We start from the raw sequence: 23528 nt of genomic DNA, 5'->3' as shown, positions 1-23528 counted from the left end.
GAAGACAACCAAGTCATCACCTCATTGACTGGCTTAATAAATCCGGTGCCAAGATCAAACCCTTTCATGTCTATATAGTCTCAAGCAAAAACATCGTTAAGCTCCTGTCATAATTTGATAAGGTCCCGTTTAAATGATTCATCTACATAAATACTCATTTTGGTGGGTTTTCCTTCCCCCTACTCATTTAGGTAACCTCTTGAACCTCATCTTCAACTACCCTTGTAGATCTTTTCATACTATGGTCATACCTTTGCTCTCTCTTTCTACATATCAGGGTCATCCTTTTCCTTAACATCTTTAGATTGCTGATTTTCAGATTCTTTTCCCAACTTATTTTCAGGAAGAACAATTCCGGAGTCGTGAATTAATTTATTCTCCTTGTTTCCTAACCTCCCCTGAAATTCGCTCCTGAGCTTCAGGAAAATTGAATGAATGGTGTCTAGACAGATCTCGAACCGCAAATTGAATAGTTTTTTGGTCGAGAACTGTATTTCCCACAGTTATAGGAGACTCTTGATATTCGTAAATGATGCCATCAACATCAATCTCAAAGATAGGAATTACAGAGGGATTTGCTTGCAAAAATAATTCCTCATCATCATCTTCCGCCTCATCAACCAGATTAATAGTCTGAGCCAGCACAGGTCTAGTAGAACTTTTCAGCATGACCTTATTGATTGTGTATAATTGAATCTCCTTAAGTCCTTGAGAAATACATACATAATCATTTCCCTAGTCCTATTTCAACTTGGCGAACTTGAACCAAGGTCTGCTTAAAAGCATCTTATAAGAATCTTCAATTTCTGACATCCTTAAAACCACAAAACTTACCTGGAATTTCAAACTTGCCACTTTAATCAATTGGTTCCGTAGAATATCCAAAGGCTGTAATCTTCTTTGATCTGCCATCCTAACTTAAAATGGGGCCGGTAACAATTCCTTTTGCTTTGTTGCCAAATATGTATGTTCAAGCAGTATGTTAACCCCAGATCCACCATCCAACAATACATCATCATGATTCCTTCTAGCATATTCCACTTGAATTGTAGGGACTTGATAATCCACCGCCTCTTACTGAGTTGGGATAAGTGCTTGACAGTTAGAAACTACCTGATCCTGAATTGCTTTATTATTAAATACTTCTTGTTGTTTTTGCTTGATCTTCAATACTAGCTTTTCCTTAAACCCTGGAATTAAATCCAAAATCTATTCTAAAGTTAAGTCCAAAGAACACTTTGCTAAAGCTTGAAATAGCTCTTCTGAACCTCCTTACTGAAACTTTCCAAAAACTGTATTTTTAGGAAATTGTTCATGTTGATCAGGAAATAGATCGTGCTATTCGGGAGAATACTCTTGCTATTCAGGAAAATGCTCCTGTTGTTCACGAAAATTCTCCTGCTGTTCAGAAAAATGCTCCTGCTTTAGGAATCTGAAATCCGATTCCCCTATATCGTCAACTTGCTCAAATTCTTGTTTCTTAGCAAGTTTTTGCATCGTCTTCACTTGCCTTGTGGCCTTTTTCCTTGTCATCTCGTATTCGTGCCAATCAAGCTTTGGACCTGCTTGACTTGGAGTAATAGCTAATACCAAAGTTTCATCAAGATAGTCTTCAACCTTAGTACAATTAGAACAATCCCATTTAACATGCAAACTTACAACACTTAATTTTCTTGACACATCCTTTGTCCCTTTGGGAACTATTTTAGGATATGTTTTCCCATAACCAACAATACTTGAACCTTCCAGAGACTACCTTTTCTCATTTCGGTCAGGAGGCTCTATGAGGAGCCCTGCAACAAGGGGAGGTGGATGTTGTGGATGAGATGCTCCTATAGGTCTACCATCATTGCGAGACCTTGCTTTTGGCATTCCTCTCTCAGTCCTCTGCCTTGCCCAAAGCTCACAGTTAGGTCCAACAAAATTCCCTTGACCTCCACAATAATGGGATACTCCTGTTTGAGTAGTTTATTGATGTGCCTGAAAATTTTCCCAAGGTCGTCTTGCCTTCATTCTTCTCAATCCCCTAAAGGGCCTCTGAGGTATTGTGTCGGGCATAACCTAATTGACTGCAATTGGCTGCATAGATCTAGGCCTAGGCTACATCATTGGCATCTCCTATGCCATCCTGACGTTAGGATTGTACCAACAATTTCGAGTCTTATGGCCATTCCTTTGGCGAATTTCACAATATTTTTCTTTTTTCTTAGTGTCAAAAAGACCTAAAGCGTTCAACTTCTGCTTAATCTTCTTATCCATTTTCTTTTCATAGCCTTTTCCTTAGTTTTATATTTTGTCTTCTTACTTTTGCTCTTGGCTGAAAGTGATTTCTTTTTCTTCTTCTTGTGCTTCTTCTTTCTGGACTTATCGTCATTTGAGTAACTAAAATCATCCTTTGATTTTGAACTGTAGTCACTCTCCTCCTCTTCTTTAGTATCACTTCCCGATCCTGAATCAGAATCTGTTTTTGAATCCGAGAGTCATCATCCTTCCGGGTCTTTGACCTAGAAGTACCTAACCTCTTTTCAACCCTCATAGCAGCTCTTATCGTGGTATCTAAGGTGTCATTCTGACCAAGTTCCACATTAGCAATAAGATTCCTGACTTGACTTCGAAGACCCTTAATAAAATAAGTAATCTGCATTTGTATTGATGGTGCATTTGCAGCATCCAACCTATTTAGTAGGTTCTTTAACTTCTGAGCATAATCTTCCACCAACATATTCTTCTGTTTGATTTTCTTGATCTTCCTCAAAATATCTCCAAGGGTTTTATCCTTTCTAAACTTGCTTTAAAATGCAGTTTTCAATGCATCATATGTGTTAAATGCTCCCATACCATAACTACTAAATCAATCCATGGCTTTTCCCTACAGTGTGGCTGGAAATTCCTGCTTCTTAACCTAGTCACCATACATTTGGTTGAATCTCCAATAGTTGTCCACCTTGTCTTAAACTGAGCCACATGACAATGAGGGTCTTCCTTCTTCTTTCCAGAAAACTTAGAAGCTCTCACTTTTGGGTTAACAAGCTGATTTGGATTCATTATATTCTGCTTTTGAGACCTCCGCAATGATGGTAAATGTTTAAATTTCAAAGACTTCTTTGATTGAAGTGTTGTACTTCTCAACAAAACTGTTTTCCCAAGCACTATATACTGCAATTCTCTCAAATGCTTGCTTAGGAGGAGTATCTTGATCCTTAGGTGGTAATAATGGCCCTTCATCCTTTGAAACATTTGGTGAGCTTCCAGGAGTTGGAGGAGATTCTTTAGAACCAGTAGGAGAATTATACACCATTACGGTACCCAAGAGGGACTCGCCTCTTGATAACTGTGTCTATTAATTGCAAATTGTTCTTCATCTAACTTGCCGAATCCTCCTACTACTCTTGCATCATTCAATAAAGCTTCCTGCTACTGTTGCCTTGCTAATGCCTCTCTTATCTCCCGAGATCTGCTTCTTGTCAAAATCGGGTTTGACAGATATGGATAATTGTGTGACATATATGTTGCCCATAAAAGGTGCCTTGTAAACCTTTAATGCCATTAGCATTTTGGAAACCCGCAACCTGATCTTTTAGAAAATTAGTTCCAGGTCTGATGCCTAAATCATAAGGAGACTTCTCATGAAACTGATAGGATCGCCAAAGTGTTCTGGGTATTTAGAACCATAACAGAAATAACAAGAACACATAAATATGCTGAAATGCTAGACTTCATCAATGACATAATTCCTACACAGATTCCAACAGCCATACGTGAGAATATTTATAAACACACAACTCATAAACAATGACTTTGGTAGTTAGGAAACAAGACACAGAAATAAAGATCAACTAGTAGCGACCAACAAAACATGGTGTTGTCATTCTCTGCATTGGGTTTCATTTCTGATCTCAAGAAACACAACTACTTGAATATCAAGGCAGGTGCTTGTAATACAAGTAACATACCATTTGACATTTATGGTCCCTTTTACATAGGCTGATCTCAAGTAGCTATATGCATATATCAAAGTAAAAAAACTAAGAAATTATTGGAATTCGAGCAGTAAGGATTTGTGCCCTAACAGGTGTGTTCACATGCACAAGTAAATATATACGCAAGAGTAGCAAAAGGGCCTTTACACCCAACAAATGTCAAGCTGGTGCTGCACAGTTCAACCATGATGGGTAGCCAAAGAAACCATAGAGTGAATGGTAGTTATACGGGATGTAGAAGCAAATTTCTTCTCATAGTCATTGCCCTTCTTTTGCGCATAGCCTTTGGCCACAAGCTTGGCTTTTCTTTTCAGCTTATAGACCCACTTTGTGCCAATGGCTTTCTTTCCAATAAGCAATGCCACTAAATCCCATGTTTGATTCTTTATAATAGAATCAAATTGAGCTTGCGTTGCTGCCATCCAATGCACACTCTGTTGTGCATCCTCAAAACATTCAGGCTCTTCAGAATCAAGTGTGTGTGCTGCCATAAAAAACTCCATTGTATTGGCATGATCATGCAAACGAGCTTGTCTTCTAGCACGACCAACAATAGAAACATCCAAATGACTATCTTTCATAGTCTGCAAATACCATCTAGGCATTTGCCTAGATTCTTGATTATGTTCAAGCTCTTGTTGATGAACCTCAAATTCAGCATCTTGTTGAATGTTGAGATCAGCCATAGGCTGAATTTCTGCATTGTTCAATGGAGCAGTTGGCTGAACATTGCATTCATTTATTGAAATTGTAGCTGTATCATTGAAAGAAATGGGCAACAACCCTTCAAGCACATCATTTGCTATCTGTAACATCCCTATTGACAAAGACTTTCTTGAAAATAGGATCATATAGTCTATATCCTTTGCTTTCACTGCTATACCCTACAAAAATGCATTTGACGGACTTTGGGAATATGAGCATATGCAAAATACCCAAAAGTACAAAGATGACCAAATGAAGGTTTACAGTTGTTCCAAGCCTCAAAAGGTGTAACAATTTTTAATGCCTTATTAGGACACGTATTTAAAACATGACAAGCACACATAACTGCTTCCATCCAAAAGCCATGTGGGAGACTCTTAGCTTTCAACATACATTTGGCCATCTCCATGAGTGATCGATTCTTCATTGAAAAACACATCCATATTGACAAAGACTTTCTTGGAAATAGGATCATATAGTCTATATCCTTTAGGTTCACTGCTATACCCTACAAAAATGCATTTGACAGACTTTGGGAATATAAGCATACACAAGATAACCAAAAGTGCGAAAATTCTGATTTTTCATATAAAACCATATCCCTAATGACAAAGACTTTCTTGGAAATAGGATCATACAGTCTATATCCTTTGCTTTCACTATTGTACCCTACAAAAATGCATTTGACGGACTTTGGGAATATGAGCATACGCAAGATACCCAAAAGTACGAAAATGACCAACTGAAGGTTTACGGCTGTTCCAAGCATCAAAAGGTGTAACATTTTTTAATGCCTTGGTAGGGCACCTGTTCCAAACATGACAAGTACACATAGCTGCTTCCATCCAAAAGCCATGTGGGAGACTTTTAACCTTTAGCATACATTTGGCTATCTCCATGAGTGATCGGTTCTTTGTTTCTGCAACCCCATTCTGTTGTGGCGTATATGCAGTAGTATACTGATGGACAATTTCCTTCTATTTGAAAAAGTTATTTAGTAGGGAAGACATGTATTCCCCTCCTTCGGTCTGAATGGAGAGTCTTAATCCTGCAGCCAGTGTCACTAGGTGGTGTGGTGATACTTTTTGTAGTTGCTTTCCTAATTTACTTATATAAATATTTTATTTTTCTTTTCTTTAGTTGCTGTTGCTTTTTATTCCCAGAGTTCTCTTGGAATAAGCTGGGATCTTTGCATGGCCAGAAAAGGCATCCATTGGGACAAATTGGACTAATGGTTTGTCTGAGCCTTAAGACTGGTTCCATATTGAAGAGGGGCACTGAAGAATAGAATGCCAGTGGTTTGGGGCTGTGTGCTTAGCCACTGGAGATGGTGCAGGACAATGAGCTTGGCCAAGACAGAAGATGCACATGTGAGAATGCTTACGGAATAAAAGTCACTGTAATTGGTGCAGGACAATGAGCTTGGCCAAGACAGAAGATGCACATGTGAGAATGCTTACGGAATAAAAGTCACTGTAATTGAGTCACATTACACTTTTTGATGTGGTTGCAATGATAAAAGTTGCTCAGAACAACTCAAGGAATGCAGGGGTCACCATCCCTAAAATATAGGGAGTTACTATTTTTGGAACCCAGAATCTATTCGCGTCATTATCTTTGTTTTTGCACGAGGATTAATTCTCTAGTTTGTGCCGAGGTCAAATTTTGCACCGATCATGGAGAATTTTAGAATGGAAGGTTTAAATGGGAAAATTGTTACATGTATGCCATGTAGCACAAATTCCCAAAACAGAGAGAGAGAGCATTAAAAGAAACGTAATAGGCATAAGGGGCAGATCTGAGAATGAAGTTTTGGAGGAGCTGAGGGCAGATTGCTACAATTACATCAGCCATGGAGAGTACTTTTTTGTCTCGGACTCATGTATGAAGGTAGAGCTTGCTCCCTCTGATCAACTCTCTCTCTATTCTCAAAGAAAATGCTTTGCATGATGGACTGATTCCATCAAAATAACAATGAATTCAGAGATCTGCAGACTGCAATTCTGCACATGAATCATTGAGTATTGGCCACAAAAAATGCTGGACAGTAAGAATAGTGAATTCAGAGATCTGCAGACTGCAATTTTTCACATGAATCATTGAGTATTGGTCACAAAAAATGCTGGACATGCTGGACAGTAAGAATAGTGAATTCAGAGATCTGCAGACTGCAATTCTGTACATAAATCATTGAGTTATGGTTACAAAAAATGCTTTCCTAAAAGGGATGTTATTTTGGTCATGTTGTACTGTCCTTATGCAGCTGGAATTTACTCAGAAAAGATGAAAACCGACGGTTCTCAGGTTATGTATTTTGGAACATTTCATTTTTGTAACTTTCCATCTTTTAATTAATAAAGAAATACCAAGAGGGGCGCCAGTCTTCGGGGCCAATCTGGTGTTAAGCGAGGGAGTGAGGTCTCTGTTTTTGTGTGTGTGAAAAGATCAGGTGTTAATTGAAGGAACTACCACTTTTTATGAGTCATAGACCAGTTTTAGCCAGATTGATTTTCAGCAACTGCAACAAAAACAAAAAATACATCATATATCTCCGACTTTTTCACCGATGGGTAGACCCAACAAAAACGAGTAAAGTCATCAATGAAGGTGACGAAATAATAACATCCACCCAATTACTTCGTCTGCATAGGTTCACATGCATTTGAATGCATAATCTCTAATCTGGCAGCTTCCTTAAAAGCAACATCAGGAGGAAACAAGAATCGATGCATTTTTCCCAAAATGCATGCCTTACAAATATGCGTAGGAGGTCTCATCAAGAGAGGGAAGCCATATAGCACCTGAGTACACCGCATAAGCATGAAATTGCCATAGTTGACATGCCCCATGCGAGCATACCATAACTCTTCTTGTGACATAGCAGGAGTAAGAGTAGATGCTAAATAGATTGATTGATCAATCGAATAGGCATCTAACTCACAGAGTCCATGACATAAGGTGCAAGTCAAACCAAAGTTAAGAATCCTTTATCCATACATTTTTCATCATCAAATGTGACTTGCATGCCACACTTTGCTAAAGAAGAAATGGACATATAATTCTTCTTTATGCTTGGCACAAATAATGCATCCTATAAACCAAGAGTAGCGCCATCAATGGCTTTCAAGACAATCTCCCCAACACCTCTAATGGGTAAGATGCATTGTTGGCATGAGTGCATAGACTTGTCAATAGGAGTTGCAATAACAGCGGAAAACAAATCCTTGTGGGATGTAATATGCTTAGAAGCACCACTTCAAAGAACCAAGTGCTAGCATCCTCAGTAGAGTTAAATGCTCTATCAGTCTAAGAAGAGTCATAGCTGCAAGTGTAAAAATAGTAGTCACAGTCTACAATAAAAGACGTGGACTCTATAGCAGTAGAAGGTGCATCAGAACATACATCCCTGACTCCTCCTTGGCAATGCGCATTTTACATTGAGTGATGTAATGATCTGGTTTCTTCAAATAGTGGCATTTGCCCTTCTTGGCTTGCATGCCCCCCTTGTTTCTTTTTTCTCTATGAAGTACCTAATCTTCTAGAACTCTACATAGCATTTTTTGACTGACTGTCCTTGCCCTTCTACCTCGCCATAAAAGCATGTTCAGAGGCTATTATATCCACCTCACTGTTATTTTATGTTTGCTATTTTTCTAGGAGCAAACTAACCAATTGAAGAAAGGTAAGTGGCTGCAAAGAAATTCTCATGGTGAAATTGGGCCGCATGAAAGGCCAAATAAGAGGGCAACAAAGAATTCAAAGTAGTAGAGATCAACTGTGCATTCAAATAATACTCATCTACATTCATTAACTACTCACGCAAGTCCTGAATTTTGTTAAAATGATCTTGCATGGAATCACCTTCATTCATCTTCACATTCTCAAGCTCTTTTTTCAAGAAAGAGATGCGTGTCTCATTTTTTCCAACCAACATGTGCTCAAGTGTAAGCCATGCTTCGCGTGAAGAAGCTATAGACGCTATGTGTGGGATTATAGACCGTTGAGTTGCCAATGCGATCAGTGACAATGCTTGAGCATCATGTGTGCTCCAAGCCTTTTGTGTTGTTGATCTTTGGGGAAGTGGCTGAGCTAGAGTGGGCCTTTGACCCGTCCTCCTAGAGGAGGTGTTGCAAGAGCCACAACTCCAGGACAAACTTCTTCACAACTAATATAATCCCAAAGATTTTTTGCAATCAGTACATTCTTCATCATGAAAGATGATAGAGAATAATTATTGCCGTCCAATCTCTCCTCCTTGGATACATATGTAAATACATGACTCTATCCCTGATTGGCCATAGTAAATGTCACTGTTTCAAATTGCACAAGAGTAGGAGCTAAAGCTAGAACAACCTGGACATCTAGAAATTTCTTGAAATTACAGCATGCACAATGTTGTAATTGGCAAATTTGTGTTACACTCTGTCAAAACTGTCTGATGTACATGCTGTCCAATGCACAAACAGTGCTCAACAACACAACCAATGCAGAAGCCCCAAAATTTTGTTGTCCAAAATGCACAATTTCAGTCTATTTTCAGACTGAACCTATAGTACATGTGCCACTGTCTGCATTAAAACCAAAAGCCCAAATTTTTTGACCCACTTCCCAAGAAATCACTGCAATAAGTGTGTCCAAGTCATGTCTAGGAGTAAAATTAGATTGGTCGGGTAAAAGCCCTTTGATGTGATTCAAATTTTTGAATAAAAAATAGATAAATGTCTCCTTTTGCCTCATGTGTTGGCAATGTGCGCGGTTTGATTGCCTAGAGGAGCAAAAAAATGTTGGTGGGCATGGCGGACAGGAATGTGGGTATTGGCTAGAAGGCAGGTGGGAAACAAGGGCAGCATTGGGATGGGAGACACTAGGGCAGGTAGTGCCCAGGTTGCGTAGGGCACAGGACAAAGGCATTGTGGCAGGCAACGCCCAAGGTGGGTAGGGCGCAAGGCAGAAGCACTCCCACTAGCGCAAGGGGTGATTAGAGCAGACCTACTGGAAAGAGAGGCAATGTAGGTAGAGTAGGCGTTGTAGGTGGCCGGTGCAGGCAGAGGAGATGCATGAGTTCTGTGTGGGCGGACCGGGAGGTGGGGGAGTTGGTGGTGGTTGGCGACCGGGTGGCGGAGCTATTGGAAGGCGCATGGCGCTAGAGTAGTGGCAACACTAGTGGCGGGAGCAGCAATGGCTGATGGTATTGCAGATCTAAATTTCCAGCAGTTGACTGGTGGGGTGATGTTGGCTTGGTGGTGATGAGTGAAGTTGGAGCTGATCCACAACTTTGATACCAAATGTGGGATATTGAGGAACGAAGCTCAGTTGAGAGTACACAATGGACAGTAAAAAGAGAGAGAGAGAGAGAGAGAGAGAGAGAGAGAGAGAGTGAAGACAGCACAACTCTCAATGCAATTACTGAGAGTGTAATGCAAGTACAAAGTACAACCCTTAAACCTTAGGGTTGTTGATGTGCGTTCACACCCAAAAGGTGTAAATCACGATAAGTGACTGAATTGTGTAACATAAGCACACAAAATAGAAGATAATATAAATGGGGGAAAAAACCTGTCATAAGGAGCGTAAAAAGTGCCGCAGTGTCCTATTGTGGATCACCGACACTCCTCTCTGAGCGTAGGCATGAGTCAAACCCAACATAGATCAGCTTGCTCTGCTTGAAATTTTGCTGAAATAGCCCCTGTGTCTTCACATTTTTATTCTCCACGACAAGCTCCAACCTAAGTAGAGAGCACAGGGAGCAACCAAGCCAGCAACACAGTTAGTTGAAAACCTGAAGTTATCCATCCACAAACATGTAGAATAGGTCCTCACAACAAGGTTTTCGATTGTGCAGCAGTTCTAGGTAGTAACAAGAGCACTATCAAGTCACTAATGGCAAAATAGTAAGAGAAAGGAAAGCAGCAAGCTAATCTCAGTAGAGAACAGCACCATTCTTGTTTGAATTGCCCTCAATGTTGGGTATTTGACTCACGCCTCACTTACGCCTACGCTCATATGGGAGTGTCGGTGATCAGTAGGACACTAGGGTACTTTTTACTCTCGGTAGGAGAGGTTTTTTCCCCCAGACTTATAGTCTTATTATCGTATGTGCTTATGTGCTTTTGTTACACACTTATGGGCACTTAGTGTGTGTCGGGTGTGAACACCCCCTATAACCCTAAGTTTAAGGGTTGTACTTTGTACTTTCTGGTTACTCTTTCAGTCTATTCTCTTGGGTGTCGTGCTTCACTCTGTGTCTACGCCCTTGCACATTAATTGCAGAAGTGTGTTGGCTACAATTTCTGAAAATTTGCAGATTACCAGTCCTTACTGCTTTGACATTGCTCATTTGTCTTTGGAAATTTGTCATCATGGCAATTTAGGGAGATGATGTCTTTACGTATGTATCCAAGGAAGACAGATTGGACGGAACCAATTTCTCGCTATGGTCATTCATGATGAAGAATGTATTAGTGGCCAAGAATTTATGGGATTATGTCAGTGGAGAGGAAACTCGACCGGGAGTTGTAGCTCCCATTACTCCTCCTCCTCAAGGTGCACGTGGACACAGGGGACCTCAGCTCGCTCCACCTCAGCTACTTCCTCCAAGAACTGCAGCTCAAAAAGCTTGGGATACACGGGATGCACAGGCCTTGTCGCTGATTGCTCTGGCAGTTCAGCGGTCCATCATTCCTCACATTCGTTCAGCATCTTCTTCACGAGATGCATGGTTGACTTTGGAGCATATGTTTGCAGGAAAGAATGAGACTCAGATCTCTTTCTTGAAGAAAGAGTTGGAGACTTTGAAAATGAATGAGGGTGATTCTATGCAGGATCACTTGAATAAGATTCAGGACTTGAGGGAGCAGCTCATGAATGTAGATGAGTTCTTTTCGGATGCACAGCTGATATCCACCGCCTTGAATTCCTTACCTCCTTCATACTTGTCTTTTCATACTGCATTGAACCTCACAATGAGGATTGCCGAGCACCCACTTACTTTTATTCAGCTGGTTAGTTTGCTTCTAGAGGAGGAGCAAACAAGGAAAAATAGTGGTATGGATGCTATAGTCTCTGAGCAGGCTTTTGTGGCAAGGCAAAAAGGCAAAAATAGCAAGGTGAAAAATGCTCCACAAAGTTCTAACACTTCGGGCACATCGCAGAATCAGACACAAGGGGGGACGCAAGCTAAAAAAGGAAAATGTCATTATTGTAAGAAGCCCGGCCACTATATCACTGAGTGCAGGAAGCGCATTGCCAAAGAGAAGAAGAAGGAGTCAGGAATGTCTGTTTCTACTACTCCTTCCACTGCTAGTGAGTCCGCGTCCTTTGTTGTGGATAGGGACTATTGTTTTTACACTTGCAGTTATGACATCTCTTGGGCCGATAGAGCACTTAGCTCTACAGAGCTGACACTTGGTTCTTTGACAGTGGTGCTTCTAGACATATTACATCTCGTAGAGATTTGTTTGCTTCAATTAGTGCACCTCCCATTGGGAAATCGGTACAGTGTGCCAATAATGCATCATACCCTGTTCGTGGTATTGGGGAGATTCAGCTCACAGCCATTGATGGTTCTATTCTCCGCCTGCAGGATGCTTTGTTTGTGCCTGGAATCAAGAAGAATTAGCTTTCTATTTCTTCTTTGGCACGTTGTGGTTTGCAGGTCACATTTGATGATGATCGTTGCATGGTTAGAGATAAAGAACGCATGACTTTGGTCTTGATAGGATCTTTGTGTCATGGTTTATATGAGTTGGATGCTCTTTCAGTAGATCAGACGGCATACTTGACATCCACTCTTACTCCTGCTATGATACAGGTGGAGTTATGGCATGCTCGTTTGGGGCATGTAAACTTTGGCAGCTTGATGCTTTTGCAGCGTACTCAGATGCTAGATGGCTTACCTCTCTTGGAGAGACCTCCTAAGCACTTATGCGAGGGATGCATTTTGGGGAAAATGCATCGTTTCTCATTTCCTCGTGATGTTGCTTTCAGAGCAACAACCAGATTGCAGTTGGTGCATTCAGATGTTTGTGGGCCTATGCAAACAATGTCATTGGGCAGTTGTTACTATTTTGTGACATTCATTGATGACTTTACACGTTTTTGCTGGGTCTACTGTTTGAAAAAGAAGTCAGAAGTGTATGATGCATTTTTGGCTTTCAGTGCACTTGTTGAAAATCAATTTGGATGCAAAATTAAGACTCTCCGTTCGGACCGAGGGGGGGAATACATGTCCTCTATGCTGAATTCTTTTTTGAAGCAGAAAGGCATAGTCCATCAGTACACTACTGCCTATACTCCACAGCAGAATGGGGTAGCAGAGAGGAAGAATCGGTCACTCATGGAGATGGCCAGATGTATGCTGAAGGCAAAGAGCTTGCCTCATAGTTTTTGGATGGAAGCAGTCATGTGTGCTTGCCATATTTTGAACAGATGCCCTACCAAAGCCTTGAAGACCATCACACCTTTTGAGGCTTGGAACAGCCGTAAACCTTCTGTTGGTCACTTTCGTACATTTGGGTGTCTTGCCTATGCCCATATTCCACAGGTACTTAAAAAAAAGTTGGACAACAAGGCTGTTAAGTTCATTTTTATGGGATATAGCAATGAGAGCAAAGGCTACAGACTCTATGATCCCGTTACAAAGAAGGTTTTTGTCAGCAGGGATGTTGTTTTTGATGAAAAATTAGAATTAACCTTGGCTGGTTTGGACACATATCAGGCTGCCCATGATGTTTTTGAAGGGCTGCTGCCCATTACTTTTGGTGATTCAGCTAGAGCTTCAAAAAATGAACCTAATGTTCAGCCAGCTGCTCCTATGGAAAGTGCAGAAATTCAGCCATTGGCTGATCGGAATATTCAGCATAATGCTGAAACTGAAATTCAGCAAGAGCTTGCACACAGTCAGGAAGCTAGACAGTTACCTAGATGGTATTTGCAGACTATGCAAGATAGTCCTTTGGATGCACCCATGGCTGGTCGTAGTAGAAGGCAAACTCGTTTGCATGATTCAGCACATACCATGGAGTTTCTTATGGCAGCAAGTACTTTTGATAATGAAGAGCCTGAATGTTATGAGGATGCACAACACAGTGTGCATTGGAAGGCAGCAATGCAAGCTGAATTAGATTCTATTACTAAGAATCAAACTTGGGATTTGGTGTCCTTGCCATTTGGGAAGAAAGCCATTGGAACGAAATGGGTCTACAAACTGAAAAGGAAAGCAGATGGATCCATTGATAAATACAAGGCACGGCTTGTAGCTAAAGGCTACGCATAGAAAAAGGGCATTGACTATGAGGAGACATTTGCTCCTACTTCCCGTATGACGACCATCAGGTCTATGATTGCTTTGGCTGCACATTATGGTTGAACAGTGCATCAGCTAGATATCAAGACTGCATTTTTACATGGGAAACTTCAGGACGAAGTTTATGTACAGCAGCCCATTGGTTTTGCAGTTGAAGGCTCAAAACATTTGGTATGCAAGCTCAAAAAGGTACTATATGGTTTGAAACAAGCTCCTAGAGCTTGGTATGCAAAAATAGATGCTTTCTTGCTTGGTCAGGGGTTTCTAAACAGCTCATCTGAGTCCACCCTTTACGTATGTAAAGAAGGGGAATCTATGCTGATTATATGTCTTTATGTTGATGACCTTTTGCTCACTGGAACACATGCTGATCAGATTTCAGCATTCAAACAAAATTTGCAGCAAACTTTTGACATGTCTAACTTGGGAATTTTGCATTACTATTTGGGCATCCAGTTCATACATGATGCTCGAGGTATTGGGCTATCACAGTCAAGGTATATTGGGCAGCTTTTTGAGAAGTTTGGCTTACAGGATTGCAAGCCAGTTTGTACTCCCATGGAACCTGGACTGAAACTGTCATTACATGATGACAGTGATTTGTTTGATATACATACATATGCTCCTGCAGTTGGATGTCTTATCTACCTATGCAACACTAGGCCGGACATACAGTTTGCAGTTTTAGCTTTGAGCAGGTATATGCATCAGCCACGTATTTCACATTGGCAAGCTATCAAGCGTGTTTTTCGTTACTTGTAGGGTACTCGATCTCTTGGGTTGCTTTATGCCAAGGGGGGACCACTGCAGTTACATGCTTACAGTGATTCTGATTGGGCAGGTGATTATGATATACGTCACTCTACTAGTGGCAATTGTTTCTTTCTTGGCTCTTCTTGCATTTCTTGGCTTAGCAAGAAACAATCCACTGTTGCCACATCGTCATGTGAAGCTGAAGACAAGGCAGCTTTCACTACCACAGTTGAATGCGTATGGCTTAGACGCTTGCTAGCTGATCTGGATGTATCTGTTACGGAGCCTACTCCTTTGTTCACTGACACTCAGAATGCCATTGCAGTGGCACGGAACCCAGTGTTTCATGCGTGCATGAAACACATTGAGATCCATTATCACTTTGTCAGAGAGAGGCTACATGCAGGTGATATCAACCTTGTGTATTGTCCTACCACCAGTAATGTGGCAGACATCTTCACCAAAGCTCTTCCTCATGACAAATTTGAAGCATTTCGCGATGCTTTAAATTTGATATCCTTTGGTGGCGGATGATCCTTGTACTCTTGATCACTCTTCACTCCAGGGGGGTTTGTTGGGTATTTGACTCACGCCTCACTTACTCCTACGCTCATATGGGAGTATCGGTGATCAGTAGGACACTGGGAGACTTTTTACTCTGGTAGGAGAGGTTTTTTCTCCCAGACTTATAGTCTTATTTTCGTATGTGCTTATGTGCTTATGTTACACACTTATTGGCACTTACCATGTTCGGGTGTGAACACCCCTACAACCCTAAGGTCTAAGGGTTGTACTAGCAACAATGGTCACAACGGTCATTAAAGTAATCTAGTGCAAATGCACTAGCAATACTTTAGGGTTAGGGTTGCTAAGTCTTACTTATAAGACTCAATGCTCTATTGTGCATATCATTATGCAATCACCACTCTTGGACTCTTGGCCCATAGGCCAATGTGTCCACACACTAGGATAGTGGGTTGGTGGTATGGGATGCTAGCTCTTGGGTTGTGATCTGTGACTTGGTATGTTGCTAGCTCCCAAGCTTAAGGGTGAGCCAGTTTGGCTTTTTGGCTCACAATCATGTCTAATGTCCATTCCCTTTGTATTCTTTGTCGTGGGTATGGCTTATGTCGTGTCTCGCATGCAAGTTGGATCCTAGAGGGATGTTTCATGCAATCTTCTTGAGTGGAAGTTTGGTTTCCCAAATTTCCTTCAATTTGACTTCAAAACTTGTGATCAAGTGTGTGAATGTGCAAATGAATGAAAGCGTAAAAAGACTAAGCATACACATTGACACAATGAACAAGAAAAGACAAGCATGAGAATTCAGAATGAAGAACCAATGGAATCCATAAAGCTGTACAATACAATGCCACCAGGGAACCAGCACAGTCACCAATAATGCTCCAGTCTCCCTTGCTCCAAGGATGCAATGATGTAAGGTGATGCCTTGGTGGTATTGTAGTGTGTATCTCATGCTTCTCTTTATGGATTCTGTTGCCTGTTCATTCTGAGTTCTTGTGTTTGAATCTTACATCAGAGAGTTTATGCTTCTCTCTTTTTACCCTTCCATTCATTTGCATATCACATGGCATCAAACAGCTAGAATCTTTGATTTTAGTGTAGGTTGCTGCTGTTTATTGACTATATCAGGTCTGCACCTAGGCTAAGGCTTCAATATGATTCACATCGACATCAATGTCTTTCCAAGCCACCTTAGCAATGGCTTGATCAGGACAGCTTGGGTATGCATGGTTCTATCCAATTTTCATTGTTGTATGTATTCTGATGTCACAAGTTTCTAGCAAAGCTTGTGCTATGGTATGGGATGTGGTGGGGGATCCTAGGGGCTTCTAAGCCCACCATCATTATACATTTTATTGTGTTCATCACCCAAGATCTGAGAGAGGGTGTTAGCAGTATACATTTCATGGGTTTTAGGCACCTTATCTAGGCCCTTAGTTGGGTGCCTTTATGGGCAGCTGGGTGGCTCATTTAAATCATAGTTGTTAGGTACAAAAGGTACGATACAGTACGGTACGATAAAATACGGTACTAAATGGTACCTTAAGATTTTATAAGGTACGGTACGATATTAGTACGAAAAAAAAAACTTGATTATTTTGGACTAAAGATAATAGAATAGATATGTCAAGTCTAAATAGCAATGCTATAGAGTATATAAGATGAGTACTTGAGGGTAACATGCCAAAACCTAATGCTGCATGCGCAACATGCGCTATTGCTACCTACAACTTATAACTACATAGATGGGAGTGGAAACATCATACATACATGATCGTACAAATAAGAGAACTGTGGGCTTAAGAGAGAGAAGGTTGAGAGAAATTGTTTGAATCTCAAATAACCTAATCTCATGGGAGAATCATATTAATATAAGGAGCATTTAGCTCGTCCCAAAGTGTAGTTCAAATGGGAAAGATATATCCATTAAGTTGGTACCTTATGGTATTAATACGTAACGTATGGTACCTAAAGTATGGTATAGTATCAAACCTTTCGTACGTGGTACTAGTGCAACTAGAGAGAGGAAGAGGCTAGAGAGAGAGAGAGAGAGAGAAGGTTGAGAGAGAGAGAGAGGCTTGGGGGAGAAATAAGAAAGAAAGAAGGAAAAAAAAAGAAAGGAGAAAGAAGAAAGGAAAGTTGCAGGCTTAAAGGAGAGTGGCCAAAAAGTGCCAATTTTTTTGTACTAAATCGTACGGATACGTACCGTACTATGTCTGACTTCTTGTCTCGGATCTTATCCTGATTGCCTATATATGCATGCTCCTCTCCACTCTCTACTGTATTGCGTCATTGTGCATGCCTTGGAGAGAGGGAGATAGGAGGCATTGTTGGTTATGGTGCTGATACCGTGGTCGTTTATACTGTACATCTTTACACTGCTCTTTATGGACTCCATTACCCATTCATTCAAAATTCTTGTGTCGTTGTTTATGCTTTGTTGTTTTCACGCTTCCGTTCATTTGTGCATTCTTACATACAATGCTATCCAGCATTATTGCTCGGTACATATGGACAGCCAGATGTAGCTAGGCTATTGATTTTTTGGACATATCTGCTGCAGACACTCTCTTGAGGATCTGGACCGAGATTGTGCATACTCTTCGTGGGAGATGGGAGAGAATACATGGCAGTTCGTAGACTATGAACAAGAGGAGAGATGCACTCAAGACATGGGATTCTGGCAACTTTTTCCTCTTCCAGATCCACATCATCTAGCATTATAGACCTCCCTACTGGCTATTCAATCAAGCTTTGTAATAGACCCCCTTCTCATATAATTTTTGATATGGAAGTCCCTTACAGGGTTGCTTTGTAATTGGCTTTTTGCCTTGGGACATTTTGTTCCAAGGTGTGTTAATAGAATTTTTACTTTTTTCTGGAAATAAAAAAGACTTCTTGAGAAAATGAGAGCACATGTCCATTGTGCCAAACCACATCCAGCCTGAATAGACCCTGCTGATCAAGAAAATATATATTGTGCAGTTCCTACATTGCCAAAGACAAGGAAAGTCTATTGGAGTAATGAGGTTTTCAGCTTTGGTCTAAAGGAGCACTTTCTGAGTATGTTTGAGTTTTACATAAATTTTATATTGTCTGACAAGTCTGTGTTTCACATCAATCTATTGTTCTTAGTCACATAAGCATATTTTATTCATTTAAATCATATCAAGTCAAAGTCAAGTTTTTAATAGAATTATGTAGACTGGATTTTCCAAAATATAATGGAACGTCAGCAATAATCTTACAAGGATGGATACCGCCATCAACTCGCAGTACTTATGGGCTTGTTCTAACGATTTTATGTTTGCCCCTGACAGGATCCTTGAGAAATGGAAGCCTATCCAACCATTTTCGGCTTTACAGGTAGCTTGACCTGACTCATTTAGTTTATACACTCATGGATATTTCTTATTTCGAAGGGCACAACCCAAGTCAAGATGTGTACATAGACCCCTGGATTGGTTATTGACTTGGGCCTTGTACTAGACTTTCCTTTTCTGCTTATATGTGTTATATCTTGGAAGCCCATTACAGGACTAACCTTGTATTCTTCTTGGGATAAATTGTTCTGGGAGCTTTCTTAATAGAGTATTCTCTTCTTTGAAAGAAAAAATTCAAGGTGTGTAACTTTATTAGGCCAAGCTCCCAAAGAGAGTTTAGGACTGAAGATTGCTTCAGAATTCTTTCTCCTAGTTCAATTTCATTTATTGCAGGAAGGGTTTGCATTTAGCAGACTTAAATTTTTGTGATCGTGCTTCAGATTTGGAAGTTGGAACCATGGGTTTTCATCTAATATCTTACCATAGCCATCTTGCTTAACATATCTAGATTGGTTCCCTTATTTCATTGAACCTTTCCCCGACTTTGGCTATGTTCTTGTTTTGGACGGTTCTCTGCAGGATTATAATTAACTAGCAATATTCTGCATGCAAGGATATATTTCTTCTCAGTGATCTTCGACATGTAATGTTGCAGTTGTTAGGTCCTCAATTTGGAGACAAGGTTGTGAGAAGCTATGCTGTAGAAAGATTGCGCACTATATCAGATGATGAATTTTTGCTTATTCTTATACAAGTGGTGCAGGTAAGAGAAGTATGTGTTGTTTTGAAACTAGTAAGTTTCCTTGAACAACTTTGACAATCAATTAAGTATTGATTTTTACTTTTCATAGTTTCACGGTCATAATGCAGCTTCTAATGTATCATGTGAAAACTAGTCCCCTAATAGCTCATGTATGGGCTTGTAGGCTTTAGTTTATGAGCCATATCATAAATCAAGCCTTCTTCAACTTTTATTGGAAAGAGCTTCAAATTGGACCATTGGACATCACCTTTTCTGGCTTTTCAAGGTTATTCTTATCTAAAAGTGAATTCAACATGCTCTTTAATTTTGAAGAGAAATTAGAGTCAATTGGTTTTACGAAGAGGTCCAAGTTCAATAGGATTAGAATTGTGCTGGAAGAGACAATGAAATGCTTCTTCATTGTAAAAGACTGGTTTTTTTCAGGGCAAAAAAAATGCTATTAATCACACCTCACAGAAGTTCGTAAGGGAATACCAAAGTACCTATGTCAGCTTGAGACTCCACATCAAGGATCTCCCCAAACTCAGGGATGGGTAATATAATGCCTTTAATACCAGTAGATCTGTCTGCCAAAAAATCTAATTACCTTAGAGGCTGTCAAGTTTTCAAATCGGGCCCTCTATCTTCCACGCATGTCACAGCCACCACATCTCTTGTTCAAGAAGACACTGGACTGCTACTTTAGCCTCAGCTATGAGTGTGCAGCTACTTCACCACAGACTATTCCATAGCAACACTTTATATTATAGTGGAAACCTTGGAACTGGTGAAAACCCACAACTGCCTTATTGTAATTTGCAAAGCAGATTGCTTTCATTGTGAGGGCATCTTTAACAGAAGGAGACTAAAAGCATTGCAAGAACAGATCTAGTTGAGACTAACGTATCTGTTGATGTCTAAAGCACTAATGCATGGATTTCCACAAAGATTGGTGAAAATAGCTTCAATCTGAGAACCAGGAGCAATCGAATGATCTTAATCAACAGACATTGACTACAAACCCCAATATCTTTCTAAGAAGCCCCACTACTTGACCAGGATATTTTCATGGGCTTCTAGATCTATCACCAATACATGCAGAACGGTAATTGTTAGAATCCATAATTGGCTTCTTTTAACCATCTTTATCAAGTTCCATGTCACTCAACCACTCTTCCAGTGCTTTTCAATTTTGGATACGTCATCCATATCACACAAGGAATGCTTTGGTTCCCAATCAGAGACCATTAAGTTGGCCTGGATGGGGTGCCCCATGTCAAATTAGTGTTGATGGAGTTCCTTTGCTAGTTTCATATTTAAGCATACCTCCTCAACCTCTCTCCTTTTATCCCTCTTGTATAATTCAATTGAATGAGTATAGCTGGCCAGCCAGGTTATTAGAAAAAATTAGCAGCATCATTCTAATCAATCTAGTTTTTGAGTAAAAACATGGATTAGATTGAGCCATGGGTAGTTTGATAAAGTGGAAGGCACATGATTCTGTGCTAGCAGATATTAATCTCCTGAATGTTGATGAGATCAAGACATGAATGGGGAAGCACAGGAAGTAGTACCGTGATTTGAAGTCTCCTTTATGATGAGAAGACCAAGGTCATGATTTTTAACCTTCCTAGGATGTAGTAGAAACAATGTATCCTCATAAATCTACCTTGGCATTACTTTCTCTAGTCATATAATCCTTATCCAAAGGCTAGAGGGGTACCATTGTTAACATATTTCGGCACACGGAGCAAGATGGAGCATCAAGGATAACATGGAGAGCTATAGAGTAGAAAGGAAAGCAAACAAAGTTAAAAGTAACCGAAGACTAGCTGCTAAAAAGGCAAGAGTGACTCCTTGAAACAAAATATTCCAAGGCAAAATGCAAAATACAAAGAAACCTTGTAAGGGACTTCCATATCACAAAACATGTAACAAGAGGAATTCTATTACAAAGCTTGAATGAATAACTAGTCAAGAGGTCTATAATACTAGTCGCCGTGAATTTGGAAAAGAAAGAAAGTGCTAGAACCCCATGCATAGCAGCCACAAACGTAAAAAATGTTTAGAAATGAAACATTAGAAACGTGTTTCGTAAGTTTCTTTCAAGAGGGGGTAAAATAAGAAACACGGGTTTTTTTATGTAGGGATTTTTAATAGTTTTGACTAGGGAAAAAGGTTCTAAACCTCTATGGAACTCTCTCTTAAACAAAAAATGACTAATTGAGCTTGAGTGATAATAGAGTCAATTGAGAATAATACATTATACGTTACATATCCATGATCCATTATTGACTTGTCACTTATGCCAAAGTTAGTCTTTGGGCAAGCTATACTATGGTTTAGAACTCAAACATTATGATTCATACATATCATACAAAGAAAATTGAAATTAACATGTAAATAGCCTATCTCTATCTATAATATGGACTGAGTGAAGTTGCAACATCATGATTCTCATTTCAAAACAAACTGACAAAATATCAAAATCGAGAATGAATCATAATATATCATAAATAACTCACAAATGAGACTTTTTTTTTGCAAGGAAAAAAGTGGCAGATTATATTACTTAGAAAAACTGATTACAACGGAGTGCTCATGCTCAACAGCCTAGTTGGAGCTGATGAAAGTCACAAGTACATCATGTATACGAGCCTCTCAAGGCGGTCTAGGGGGATGGGGGTAAGAAGCCATGGAGGGGGGGGGTGTATCGCCATCTAGGGCTACCTGCCTGCATCACAAAAAACAGGTCTTGGCTGCCCAAACTGCGCATGAAATGACATTGGAGCTCTTAACGAGCCCTCGATTCGGCCTGCACTTGATCCCATCGATTGCGGAGGGAGTGGATGGTGAAGGTCCAAAGCTCTACTAAGGTCACCTGTGCTGAGAGTCTCTCCCCGCCAAAAGCCTCCTGACACCGCACTTTCCAGATATGCCAGCCAGTAAGACTCCCTATGATCTCCCATACCTCAGAGCAGTCTGTTGTGGACTCTAGTACCTAGCGGATGGGTAGAGCCTCCAAACCGACCACTGCGCATGACCTTGCCTCGATAATGAATATTGTGTTCTGTATCCGGCCTCATACAAAAGGTGGCGGCCCTGGCTAACTGCCTACCAGCAGAAAGCACCCCATGAGATACATCCAAGGCTGGGTGCTATATGACGAAGGATGTGGCATGCACCTCTCCACACAAGCTGCGCCGCCTCAGAAGACCAAAGGCAGTGCTTTGGTGTTTCCAGAGGCTGTTGTGTGCACCGCATACAACCTCCCTCCTTCTGCATTTGGGCAAGCCAACTTCCCACCGCCAAGCCTCCATGTGCCACTAGCCATAAGAAATACGATACCCTTCTCGGCCTTCAACTATCCCATAGGCAGCACCAGAAGGTTCGTCAGAAAGGCTCCATGATGCTGTGTTGAGCCGAATGCTTGCTACCTGACGGCGCCCAATTCATATCCTCGTGCATCAATACGTGTCTGCCAATCCTAGTGGTGTACTCCAAGAACCTCGGTGGCTTCTAGGCAACTGCTATGGCCGGCCATAGCCACTCTTCCGGGTCCCACTCCAGCTCATCAAGTGGCCTGTCCTCCTAGATCCAGAGGTGCCACTCTCTAAGCTCCTGCCAAAAGACACAAGGGTCGAGTCGCCATGTCTTCCCTTGGAGGCCAATCATCCGTATCCTCCTCCATGAAAGAGCAACTATCCTCTCATTCTGCTGCCCTCTGTCAAGGGCCAAACGCCCCTCCTCCTGTACGGTGAAGAGGGTCCCAAGTGGAGCGCTGCCCACTCTACCTGTCACTTGTAGGGGGATGCCTGATGGTGAAAACCTAGCAGCCCATATCTCCCTGGGCTCTATCGGCTCTCGTCTCGGGTGAGCAAGCCACTCGTGAGGTATTGCTGCATTTGTCTTCCTTCTCCTCAACTCCACTCCTCTCTGGCAGCCTAATACTCGCTGTAGCATCTCCTTGTCCACCATCCTATACACCTCCCGCTATGTCCTGATGGTACGAGCCGGGCCGGCCTCCCAAGCAACGCACTGGATGTGGGGGCACTCGCCAATCTGTGCCCCTTCGCGATCTTTGACCTGGGGGTTCTAGATCGCCGGCTGACGATCTATCTCCTCCTAGCAACCTGGGGAACACTGGATTAGGGCCTTACAGAGGCCCTGCCACATGCGGAGCAAGCTATGTAGAA

At 41.0% G+C, this 23528-nt stretch overlaps 1 protein-coding gene across 3 annotated transcripts in view; it reads left to right on the top strand.

Annotated features, from left to right (window-relative positions):
- Positions 1–23528, top strand: part of LOC148024382 (uncharacterized) — a 258793-nt gene that overhangs the window by 184894 nt on the left and 50371 nt on the right. For all 3 annotated transcript variants that reach the window (XR_015693300.1, XR_015693299.1, XM_087694028.1), the window contains 3 exons: positions 18588–18633; positions 19246–19353; positions 19517–19618. Coding sequence is in view for 1 of the 3 variants with exons in the window: in XM_087694028.1 (XP_087550154.1) it covers positions 18588–18633; positions 19246–19353; positions 19517–19618 (256 nt within the window). In the remaining 2 variants the exon portion in view is untranslated. The remainder of the gene's footprint in view (positions 1–18587; positions 18634–19245; positions 19354–19516; positions 19619–23528) is intronic.

This window comes from Lygodium microphyllum, chromosome 15 (assembly GCF_053477565.2).
Source record: "Lygodium microphyllum isolate KBCC chromosome 15, Lygodium_microphyllum_v1.1.10, whole genome shotgun sequence".
In the NCBI taxonomy this organism is placed as follows: Eukaryota; Viridiplantae; Streptophyta; class Polypodiopsida; order Schizaeales; family Lygodiaceae; genus Lygodium; species Lygodium microphyllum.
This window is presented reverse-complemented; position numbering and strand designations above follow the sequence as displayed.